Raw genomic sequence first — 11,687 nt, 5'->3', positions numbered from 1 at the left:
TCGCAGCGATGGCCGCTCCAGATGTGAGAATGTGCAGCACCGGAATATACAGACAAAAATAAAAATACGCTTATAGATATATAAACAGAGATCCATCTTGCCTGAGACATAAACCATCGACGCCTTTCTCCACCACGTCGTTCGTTATTTCTGCCTCTGGACAGAGTATTTTGCTCTGCTGCCAGAGTTTGTTACATCACTCAGAGGATGGATGAAAATGTGTTTTCAGTTAATAACTCACCTCATCAGTTGTTCATGAACAAAAGGAACAGTTCAACTGAGTCTGTTTATTCTGTGTTGATGTTAATGTGAGGGAGAGTCCAATACAAATAAAAAGAGACATGCATCGCGGATGGCTTCACTCTACAACTTTAATTAAGAAGAAAACCTTTAGAATAACAACATATTTGTAAGAACAAATTGCAGTCATGTGTGGATTGTGTGATTATCTCCAGTCTTGAAGTGATTTGTCACATAAAAAGATCATTTTCACCTCTTTAGCATGCATGCCTCCATGAGGCAGGACATATTTTTCGTTGTGTTGTTTGAAAAGCCGTTAATACCAGTTGGATGCTAATCAAAGAAGCATTAACCAAAAGATCTTAAAGGAGCATTCCACCAATTTTACACGTCGAGTTCTGTACTGTAAAATGTTTGTTTGACATCATCAAGTAAAAAAATAACCCTGATGAAGTCATAGTGATGTCATCAGTGTTAACCCTGCTAAAAGACTATGGAGTGCTAATAAGATGTGGGCATATAACAGACACGGGGTTTCAGTAAAAGATGCCATTGAGTTGTATTTTGGGAAGCATGTTTTTGGAGCTTGAACCAAAGGGACTAAAAGTTTAGATATCTCTGTCTCTACTGCTCACACTTTTTTTGTAATATATCTCCAGTGAGTCTCCCAAGTTAATGGAGGTGCAACCAACATACAAAATGTCTTGGGTGTCCTTTTAACAGTTGCTGTGTTTGATAGTATATTATGTTAGCCAGACCTATATCCAAAGGGCGGTGTCAGCAGTAAAGAAAGCTCTGGCTCCACACATCATCATCCTGGCGGGTTGTATTTGTTTTATAACAGCTGGCACAAAGTAGAAAGCATCCCAACACGTAAGTACAATTCTTCTTCTCCTTGTCAACATTTAAATATGAGAGGGTGGGGGGGAATTGACTCAGATTTTCTGTGAAGAGGTTTATGAGTCTGTGATGAAATCAGTGAACTGCTTGGAATATAACAACTTTTACTGTGACGGTTCACTGTCCAAAACTGTGGAAAACGTAAGTGCATACTCTTGCAGAATAAAAAATGTCGAGAATTCCAGCATGAAAACACTGCACTTATTTAACCGTAAATACCCAAAGTACTAATAATTATCACTTCAAAATTACACGGTAACAGCATTCCGGTCAGGCAAAATAAATTCTTGCCAGGACTCATTGTCCAAAGAACAAACTCCATCATGTTACTGAAAGCAACAACACATCCTCAGAAGACCTTTACTCGAGTTGCACTCGAGCTTGGAAAGAGCAGTAAAAGTACCGTGCGGGGTAAAATAATAACCATTTTTGATCAAATTCGATCACACTGAGGATCAGATATTTTTAGCAGCTGTGCTGTCCAATACTGTGGGATATAACACAGACGAGCTCTGCTGAGCAGAGCCGAGCTCCAGCGGACTGGAAAATAGTATTTCTGCAGCGTGTCAAAGCTCTGCCATTTGGCTCGGTGTCCTCATTACCAGCAAAGATATCGCTAAAGATGAAAAGACCCCAACCAGACCCTCACGCTGAAGGCCAGGTGTTTGATCGCACAGATCAGGAAACGTTTCAAAATGTGAAATTATTTATCAGATCAAAACTTTTCAATTTGATATTAGACCACACCACTGTTGTGTATGTGCAATACTCATGTCCCTGTTACAGGAAAATAGCATTGCAAAATATGTGGATGTATAATAATACATTTTTTTAAATTCAATTTGAAAATGAAAATGTGAAATATGTGTCATAGAAAAACAACATACCTGTAACACAAAGCCCTTTGCTCACTGTATGTAATATATATATACTATTTTCCAGCCGTACTGAAGCAGGGAAACACCCATGAATGTTAAAATCTCATGAAATATCTTCACATTACCTATTGATTTATACCTGGGCTGAACTTGCATTCCACATCTGAACGCTGCTCTGGAGAAGAAGTGAAGGATGAAATCAAAAAGAGAATGAACAAAAAATCAGAACATGAAGAGACAATTATGCATTGTATGCTTTTAGGAAATGTCACATACATATCAACTTACAATTGTAATACTTAAGACTATAAAAGCCGGTTCCATAGACTCAACAAAACAGAAGGTTTTAGACATGAGTTATGAGATAGAAGATCAAAGGAATAGCAAACCCACTTTGCAGCATCAATGCTCTCTAGCTGAATTTAAGGTGTCAAACATTTGCCATTGCACCACACCATACAAATGTCACACATGCTTTTGAAAAGAAAAAAAAGCATACTATTGAAAAGAACACTTCTATTTGAATTTACTGGGCTCATTGTGGATTTCATTATGATATATAAATACACACAGTTCTGTTGTCATCTTTTCTCTAAAGGTAAAAAAGGTTAAATGAATAAAGAAGTCAGAGCAGTGTTCAAAGCAGCATTGCTTCAATATTTCAGGACACTTCAGCAGGATGGAGGCTTATGAAATGTGCGCTGGGATCCACATCTTCCTGACTGCTTATCACAGTATGTTGCCTAATACTGGAATTACACATATTATGAGTAACTAGACTCTTGGGTGTTCAAGGGCTTGCTCATGGAAAAAGGCTCGGCCTGAGAAAACACTGGAACTGGAACTGAAAGGATACAAATGTACACAAGTGTTCTTTTCCCAAAGAAGCTGAACTCTGGCAAACCGTTGACGCATATTATGCATGCATGCTGGATTAAGTCTGCTGATAGCAGCTGCCTAAAACCATTACTCTGAACATATCCGTCCTTGTCCCAGTATTAATCAGAAACACTCAACAGCCAGAAACACAGTTTCAACAGCAGCCACCAAAACCTCAAAAAGATCATATTTATATATACATATATACCTTCAAAATAAAATGTATTTATCTTAGTTGTTCAATAAATAAATAATGCACAAACACCACTTTTACTTTTTAAACATGATTAATTTTCTCATCAATTCTATGCCAACATCTACAAGGTGGGATTCCTGCCTGAAAGAGAATCCCAGTGTAGCTAAGCAGTGGGGAGCATCTGCACAGGTGGAGGTTCAGCTTCGACTTGGTTGGTGTTCATATCAGACTCAAAGGTGGCTGCTTGATCCATTGTTTTCTTATGGACCATCTTGTGCTTCGTTTTGAAGTCTCTCAGCAGCGACAGAGCTTCCTTCTGCTCTTGCTTGTTGACACCTATGCCTTGGATGGCACAACCTGCACAGACAACAGAGTGTAACCTGGAAAAGGGTCATGAAAGGTGACGTTAGCTGACTTTCGTTGTGTTTAAAAATGTGCATACTTAAGGGGACTTCGCTGATCGTTGTGCTCTCCTTGATTTCCTTGATCATTTCATCAACCCTTTCTGCTGGCAGCTTTATTGGCTTCACAGGTGGGGGTTCCTTAATATGTGGACAGACAATATTTTTCTTTTAAAGTTATGACATAAAGGTGATGACATTTTCTTTGATCTGTACAGTCCCGGCTAAATGTATTGATGATATTGAGTGTGAATGCAAATTGTTCAACCCTTCTCTCTCTTTCTTTGTATGGCATCTGGATGCTATCAAGTTTTGGTTTTGAGTCTCTGTAAACATTAAGATTCTTCAGTGTGTGTTCCAGCATGCGAACAGCGGTTTGGATTCCTGTTGAAAGCCCCCCCCAAAAAAAGTGAATATTCTCTTTCGCAAGGTTTTCAAGACTTGAGGAAAATGTTCAAAAATAAATATCTGCAGGTGAAACTACAGGGCTCACCGATGGGCTCCACCACATCAGGACTTGCTTTTACATCCATCAATCTTTCCTGGTTCCCTGCAGTTTGTTTCTCGTCAGCTGGAAGACCAAACTCATATTCAGGAACATCTGTTGCCTGAACATGAAATAACATCCAGCAAAGTGAGAGAATGTTGAGACTAAAAGAGGGCAATATTAAAACCACAAAATACATACCTGAGTAACAAAGAAGTGCTTTGTGTTTTCTTGGAAGGTATCGTCTTCGCTGTGCTCGCCCTCAGATTCAGCTTTTTTCTTCATCTCACTTTGGGCAGAATAAGGTGCCTCCATCAATAATAGCTTCTTTGACACCTTTGGGATTCTTTCCTCCACCTGGGATGAAAAAAACCCCACAAAAAAACAGATGAAATGATAACTTTCATGAGGCGAAATCTGGAAGGTCATGATCAGACACCAGTGCAGAACACTCACCTTCCATTTAGGATCGGCGGACACCGTCAGTGGACGCTTCGCCACCATTTGTGTCTGCTTGTGCTTAATCGCAATCCCCAGTCTCTCGTGGAGGTAATAGGTCAGTAAGGGAAGGTCTCCTGTGTCCGAGCAGAGACGTAAAAGCATTGACATTTCAGAACCGATCTTTAAAAATGATCTCTTTTCGGAGGAGACGACGGTTACCACTTCTCTGTGTGGTCAAAGGGTTGGAGTGAATGTCAATCTCTCGAAGCTTTGGGAAAAGAGCGACAGCCATCAGTGCTTCCTCCTCTGCAATCTGATGACCAAACAGAGATACGTTCACTCATTTTTCAAAAAAGGGGTCTTGGTTGATTTATTCACACAAATCATCTAACACACCTCGTTGTCGGCTAAATTGAGGAACTGGAGCTCAGGTAGGGGGCACCTGGATCTTTTGCGGTGCTCCTCCAAGTTTTTGTTGTGAGAGATGCAGATTTTAAATATGGGAAACATGATGATGAAACAGCTCAAACACCAATTGTATAATTAGCTACCTGTGAAATCTTTTTAAATTCTTCAACGGGGTTCGGACGTGTCTCAGTGTGAGCTAGATTGAGGAGGGTTGAGGATTGAAGTGACAAAAAATGTATATTTTCCAAAGATGATGAGGAAAGTCCTCGTGCAGGTCCACTGTTACATTATTTACCAAGTCCTTCTTCTTCAGCTTGCTCCTCAACAGAAGTCGGCCACGGTTTTAGTTGCAAATATGGTATTTCAGAAATGAGGTTCCCATGTAGGTTTAAATACTTTAGCCTGTAATTGACAATTATGAATGCTGAATGAATGTTTCCACATATATTGTAATGTATTGCGATGTACGAGTCTGCCATAAGCAATGCCGTATGTTAGTTTACATAGAAAACTTCAAACATCCTCATACCTCTGAAGGTTTCTGAGACTGTTAAAGACTCCAGAGGACAGCTTGTTATCGTCGAGCATCAGAACTTCAAGAGCTCTAAACTCTGGGTCGTCTTCTTTAGCCGGCCTGTACAAAAAGAGAAACATCATGAAACTCACACATACAATAGTAATACGTACATTTGTAAAGTTATACATAAAGTATATACATACTTGTACATAAATGTACCTTGCTGTAGTGCAGGTGTATAGAACACATTTAAATTTGCTTTACCAGAATCAAGAGTGTGAATTTAGAACATTTGTGCACCACCTCTTGGTCAACATGAAAACATGCATCTTGAGTTTGTGGCCGTCCTTTGAAAATAACTATTTGGTCAAGTTGCTGTGTTATGAAATAATACAAATGTGCTTCATTATTGCTGAAAGGACTTTGAATAGCTTGCTATTTACACTTACTTGTGAACTGTAACCAAGGCATTGTAATACGTTGCAAGACAGATATTTTATTGTGTAACTGCTTAAGGACATCAATCAAAGATCATTTATGTCCTAACAATTGTGAAAAGCAGACTGGAGGCAGCGTCAGACTGAAGTTAGGTAATTAATTTGCATGTTGCTGAAAACATGTTATGAAAAAGATTAGTTGTCTTTCACATTCCAGTTATTACATGACTCACATTAAAGATGTTTTGGAAAGCAGCCTTTTTGCCGTTGTCTCACTAGTAAAACAGCCATAACACAAAGCAGCGTATGACAGCTGTGTGTGTGTGTGTGAAGCTGCAGGAAAAGCAACACCATGATGACTCATTTTAATCAATTAGGTACTTAAGTTATTTCCCAGAACAAATGAGAAAAAACTGTTTGCTGTGAAGTGGATTCCTTTGTGTTGATTTTGTTTAATTAATCTAAATCCAACTAGACAGGCAAAAACTTTTATCAAAGAACAGCAAATGTGTCCTCTTACTTGACCTTCACACAGCAAATTTTCGGATCATAAGTGAGGCCTTTTTTAAATAAGTAAGAATGCTATAAATAAACCAAACATCTCCTGACACACTCATAGTCCCTCCTATAATACTGCTTTACTAACTGAGTTGGGTCATCGTTGAAGGGACCCAGATCAGGAGGAAGTTGATGAAGCTGATTTCCAGTCAGATGAAGGACTTTTAGACGTGGAAGATGACCAAAGGAAGCAATATCATCAGCTGACAAACTGTTGTAGGACAAATCCAAAACCTGTGAGGAATTAAAGAGATGATTTAGAGAAACATAACCACACTGTGAAGAGAGAGAGAGAGAGAGAGAGCAGAGGAGTTATTGCTACAAGCTCACTTTCGCAAAGTGCAAGCCAATTCTAAATCAATATAGCGCATTCACAAATTCTCTCAATTAGCTGCTTCTCTGCCAAGACGCTGGCATGAATTAATTATGATCATCATCAATGTACAAATATTGAATTTTTCTTTTTTTTTTTTAACAGGCACAGCATTAGAAAACATTTAAAAAAATAAAAAAATAAAATTGGCACAAGTTAATATCATTGCTCTTATTTTGGAATAAAAGAGTTGCAAATGTGAAAGAAGATGATGAATTAACGTGTTGGATGGAAATACATGTCTCTCAGGTTCTTGGGAATAAAGGGTTTTGACAAGTTGTATCTATAAATAGACACAACAGTAATAACTAGTGCATTTCATCAGTATGTAAAAGTCAGTCATCTTACCTGGAGATGAGGGAAGTCAGCAGCATGAAACGTCATGTTGCAAAGCCCATTTAGTGACAGATTGAGTTCTCTTAAAGACACAAAACTGCTGAAAGACCCTATAGGGAAAATGTTTATCAAAGTCACACTGTTTTGCAAGAGACCAAATCTTCTTGAAGGTAAATATGCACAATGTTTCAGAATAATCACCTAAAGAGAGGAAGTTAATAGATGCATCTATGTAAGCCACATTGTCAAACAGCTTGAGGTCTTCTGCCTTGACCTGTGCACAGAGAGGAAACACGTCATCTTTACTCACACACTGCCAAATACATGTAGAAACAATGTGGAAAGGGATACTTACAGAATTCAGTTTCTGCTCACTGACGTCAACAGAGCAGAGCTCGGACGGTTTATCAACACAATGCAACTGGAGCTACAAAACAAATGTAGGTATTTGGTGTCACTATAAGGACAATTGATGTCTTGTCAAATAGGCACATAACTAGACATCAGTGACTTACCAGGAAGAGGCGATCTAATGTGTTATCACATGTTTTGTTGTTGCATTCTTTAGAAGTGTCTTTTCTTCTTCTTTGCACTTTCCTGTATTGCTGCTCTTCTGTCTTTCCGTAGTCCACAAGCCAATGACCAGCACCTGCAAGGGAAATATAATAATTAGATGATTTTTTTTTCAGATTTACAAAATATATATCTAATCACTATGTAGGAGCCTCATGAGTACCTCACACGCTTGTTAAATGTGTTGGCCTATATTTCATTTAATTATTTAAATTAAGTCACCTTCTTTTCTTCGTTGGTGTAATGCCCGAGGTGGGAAACTTTTGGTAGGAATGCTCTGCCCATCATCAAGTTTACAGGATGCTGCAGCCATCTCGTTTGCTGGTGAAATCCATCACAAACAACTCTTCGTGAGTTAGTGACCCGACAAAGTCACCATGTAGCGATGGATCCGACACTGTGGTGCTCTGTCTCCTAGCAACAGCACGTAAGGCGGCAGTTGCGCTTCCAGTCCAGTGGGGGCGGTAAGGAGGAAACCCGAGGGGTTTATTTGCAGGCTGAGCGGAAGGGGAAGAAACCCGTGAGCCAAGCTAGTCAAAGATTGAATTCAATGATAAGATAATGGTCCACCTAACCACTCGACGGTATTAGATACATTAAACGTATATTGTCACAAAGATACCGTGGTTTTCAATAGACAACACACGGGATCCACTCACTTACCAAGACGAGTTTACGTTTACCCTTGTTGGTTCAAACATTTCAGCTAGCGAGCGTCTAATCGGTATTTAACCATATTGCGCATGCGCACGGCGCCTGTATGCTTCAGCTACTCCTATACCGATAACAGTGTGCCGCTACATTGTCTGTCATTCAGATATTGTGTTATCACAATACATCAAGGAATGCTTGACCAAACGGAATCTGTACAGCTCTGTCCGACGTTAGTGGTTAAACCCGACGTCTAGTTTAGTCAGGACGCGTTTGAGCGAACGCGGAAGTGAGTGCGAGAGTGTTTCTCGCTTCAGCGCCGTCTTCTTTTCTGATGAACCCATAGCATCAGTGTCGTGAACATCAGAGGTCCCCGTCTTTGTGGCGTGAGATAAGACGGTATAATGCCTTTCACGCAAAGATCAAGGGGGACAAATGTGAAGAGTGTCAAGTGAAGGTAAGGGTTTTGTTATGCGCGCTAACGTATACTGCATGCGTTACATGCCAATTTGTAACAATGCAATCATATGTGTCGACGAGGAGATGTTGGAGTGTAAACTCTTTCTGAAATAAGATTGTTATACCAACACTAAAAAACAAGGCAAGACTTGACACACATTTGGACCATTTTCCATTTGCAGGAACTCTGATCAACCATGGGAAACACACCATCAAAGAGTGGCAGCGGAGATGAACCGGCCAAAACAACTTTATTTGAAAAGGAGCCAAGTGGGATAACATACAGAATCCCTGCTCTCATTTATCTGAGACACAGTCACACCTTCCTCGCCTTTGCAGAGAAAAGATCCTCTCCCTCTGACTGTGATGCCAAAATTCTTGTCATGAGAAGCGGAACGTTGAAGGAAGATGGATCTGTTCAGGTTATTATTCACATGCAATCCCAATCACATTAACCTTTGCTTGAATACTGACAATTGTCAACTTTATCTGTGCTCCCCTTTTTAAAGGTTGTCTTTTGTCATGTTTTTAGTGGTCATCCAGTCAGGAGCTGACAACAGCATGTCTGCAAAACCACCGCACGATGAATCCTTGCCCTGTGTATGAAAAGAACAGCAAAACACTGTTTTTATTTTTCATCTGTGTCTGGGAGAACACCACAGAGCACAGGCAGATCATCACAGGTAAGAACAAGGCTCGTCTTTGCTGTGTCAGCAGCAGCGACGACGGGCAAACCTGGAGTCAAGCGAGAGACTTGACAGAAAGTGTGATTGGTGAAACTATCCATAAGTGGGCCACGTTCGCTGTGGGTCCGGGCCACGGGGTTCAGCTGGAGAACGGCAGATTGATCATCCCAGCGTACGCCTATTATGTCCCTTACAGATGCTGTTCCTTCCCCATTCCTTTTACAGTCTACCCACGTGCATTGTCGGTATATAGCGAGGACTTTGGCCAGACGTGGCATATAGGGAAGATGCTTCGGAAAAAGTCCTGTGAATGTGAAATGGCCGAGATCATAGACCACGAGGGCAGGAGTCATCTTTACTGCAATGCTCGTAACATTGGAGGCCACAGGTGTGAGGCCCTGAGTGAAAACAGCGGCATGCATTTTGACAAACCTCACATTGCCCCAGAGCTTGTTGAACCGCCCTCAGGCTGTCAAGGCAGTGTCATTGGCTTCCCAGCTCCCGAATTTGTCCCCAATGATGACGCTGAAAGCAAAGCTTGTGGCACGTCACTCTTGTCTCCAGACACACAGACCTGGCTCCTCTTCATCCACCCGACTAACAAGTCCAGTAGAAGGGACATGGGCGTGTATTTGAACCGATCCCCCCTGCACTCATCAGGGTGGGACAGGCCCAGGATCATCCACAGCGGGCCCAGCGGCTACTCAGACCTGGCTTACAACGGAGACAAGGATCAGTTTTCGTGCCTGATGGAGTGCGGGAAAGAAAGTGAACTTGAGCAGATTGCGTTCATGTCATTTACCCTTAATGATGTCATGCAGACAGGCAGTAAGAAAGACAAGAAGATGCGTTGAGTTGCGGTGGCTTTATTTCTGTATTAACAAAGCTCTCTAACATTCTCCTGCAACTTAAAAAAAAAAGCAACGCAAAAGCCACTAAATATGCTGTGCAGTAACATCTGTCTGTGTTTACTGTTGTTCTAAAGTGTGGAGATGATAATGCATGCATGAGTCGTGTGTTTTGTTGTCTCCTTGTTTACATGAAAAAGTAATTCAAGTCTTATTGGTATTAATATGCAAGCTGTAAGAAAGGAAACTAGTATTTATAGGTTGGATGGCGGATTTTAAAGCATGCTGGGCCGGACTATCATCTTTTAAAGAGGCTTTGTGTGTAGCATGTTTGACAAGTACTTCATGCCCATCTCTGCATCTTATTAAACTGTCAGTATATTATGAGGAGTGGAGTGAATTTGCCTACCTCTTTTTATTTTCATATGAAGATCATAGCAGGCCTTGTAAAGTACAGCGTAGAGTTTGCTCCCTGCTCCGTCGCTCCTTTACATTTCGTATACTCTGATTCACATATGCCTTCTAGCCTGCCAGTGCACAATCTTTTCTGTAGGTCACAGTCGGCGCCTCAAAGTCGGCAACACAACTCGACAGAAAAGATAAACATTTACTTTTTACTTGCCACATCCAGCTAATCGATGAAGAGACCAACCAAACTGTACCACATCCACGAGTCAGAGGAGAGCTGTTGACGGTTTCATAGAGCATTTGGGCTACTTTGTACTGTACACAGATTGTTATAACATTCATTTTTTTAAAAGCAATATTTCCATTTTACGGTGCATTTAGCATGAATTTCGGAACAGGCTTTCCCCCTCTAACATCCTTACTTTAGTACAATATCATAACCAGGTATGATTGACTGGCTGTTGGTTATCAAGTGAACGCATGTGACAGCATGTAACAGCAGGAGAAGACTCACTATTTATACACACACAGCCTTCTACTGAGCAACTTTAACATCCATCTTCGCCCAATGTTGTGAGGCAAAATGCCTCCAGGTGGTTCCACATTATAGTTTCATTGTGTTTTTGTTGACTGTTGTGGAAAGTGACAAAACCTGCATGAAACATGTATTTTAGTAGAAAATAAAAGTAACTTGTTATCACTGGACTCGTCTTTTGTTCACTTTTGTGCATTTGTTTTTCTTCTGATCATAGTGTAATTACAGTAATCACTGCTTTTAACAAATGACCATTGTGATCCTTTTACATACACAAGACACGTTAAACAATAATCATCGGTCAAACAGGGATAAGGGATAAAACAATAGACAGCATGGGAGTGTTTTTAAAAGCTGCTATGAAAAACACTTTATTGGCTGTTGGGAGTATTTAATTCCCTCAGCAACTAAAGTAGGCTTAGGGCATGTTGAAATGATGTGAAGGACTTTTGTTCTAAAGCGACCTGTGGGGAGTT

At 40.5% G+C, this 11,687-nt stretch overlaps 2 protein-coding genes across 2 annotated transcripts; one reads left to right on the top strand and one right to left on the bottom strand.

Moving 5' to 3' along the window:
- Positions 1-3,165: 3,165 nt before the first annotated feature.
- xrra1 (X-ray radiation resistance associated 1) lies at positions 3,166-8,414 on the bottom strand. The gene is made up of 18 exons (XM_068601389.1): positions 8,288-8,414; positions 7,847-8,121; positions 7,567-7,700; positions 7,407-7,478; positions 7,253-7,325; positions 7,064-7,161; positions 6,431-6,576; positions 5,360-5,464; positions 5,126-5,232; positions 4,974-5,026; positions 4,819-4,884; positions 4,642-4,735; positions 4,438-4,556; positions 4,183-4,338; positions 3,988-4,102; positions 3,763-3,878; positions 3,536-3,635; positions 3,166-3,450 (listed from the first exon to the last, which is right to left on the bottom strand). Exons 2-18 carry the CDS (start codon positions 7,935-7,937, stop codon positions 3,257-3,259), a joined length of 1,839 nt encoding a protein of 612 aa, XP_068457490.1. The 5' UTR covers positions 7,938-8,121; positions 8,288-8,414; the 3' UTR covers positions 3,166-3,256.
- Positions 8,358-11,374, top strand: neu3.1 (sialidase 3 (membrane sialidase), tandem duplicate 1). Its single transcript, XM_068601391.1, has 3 exons — positions 8,358-8,732; positions 8,917-9,156; positions 9,267-11,374. Exons 2-3 carry the CDS (start codon positions 8,932-8,934, stop codon positions 10,272-10,274), a joined length of 1,233 nt encoding a protein of 410 aa, XP_068457492.1. The 5' UTR covers positions 8,358-8,732; positions 8,917-8,931; the 3' UTR covers positions 10,275-11,374.
- The last annotated feature ends 313 nt before the right edge of the window (positions 11,375-11,687 follow it).

The sequence above is a fragment of the Clinocottus analis genome, unplaced genomic scaffold, assembly GCF_023055335.1.
Source record: "Clinocottus analis isolate CAN_PGR_092001 unplaced genomic scaffold, fCliAna1.0.p SCAF_5, whole genome shotgun sequence".
Lineage (NCBI taxonomy): Eukaryota > Metazoa > Chordata > Actinopteri > Perciformes > Cottidae > Clinocottus > Clinocottus analis.
The sequence above is the reverse complement of the archived record's forward strand: the minus strand, read 5'-3'. Positions and strand labels throughout refer to the sequence as shown.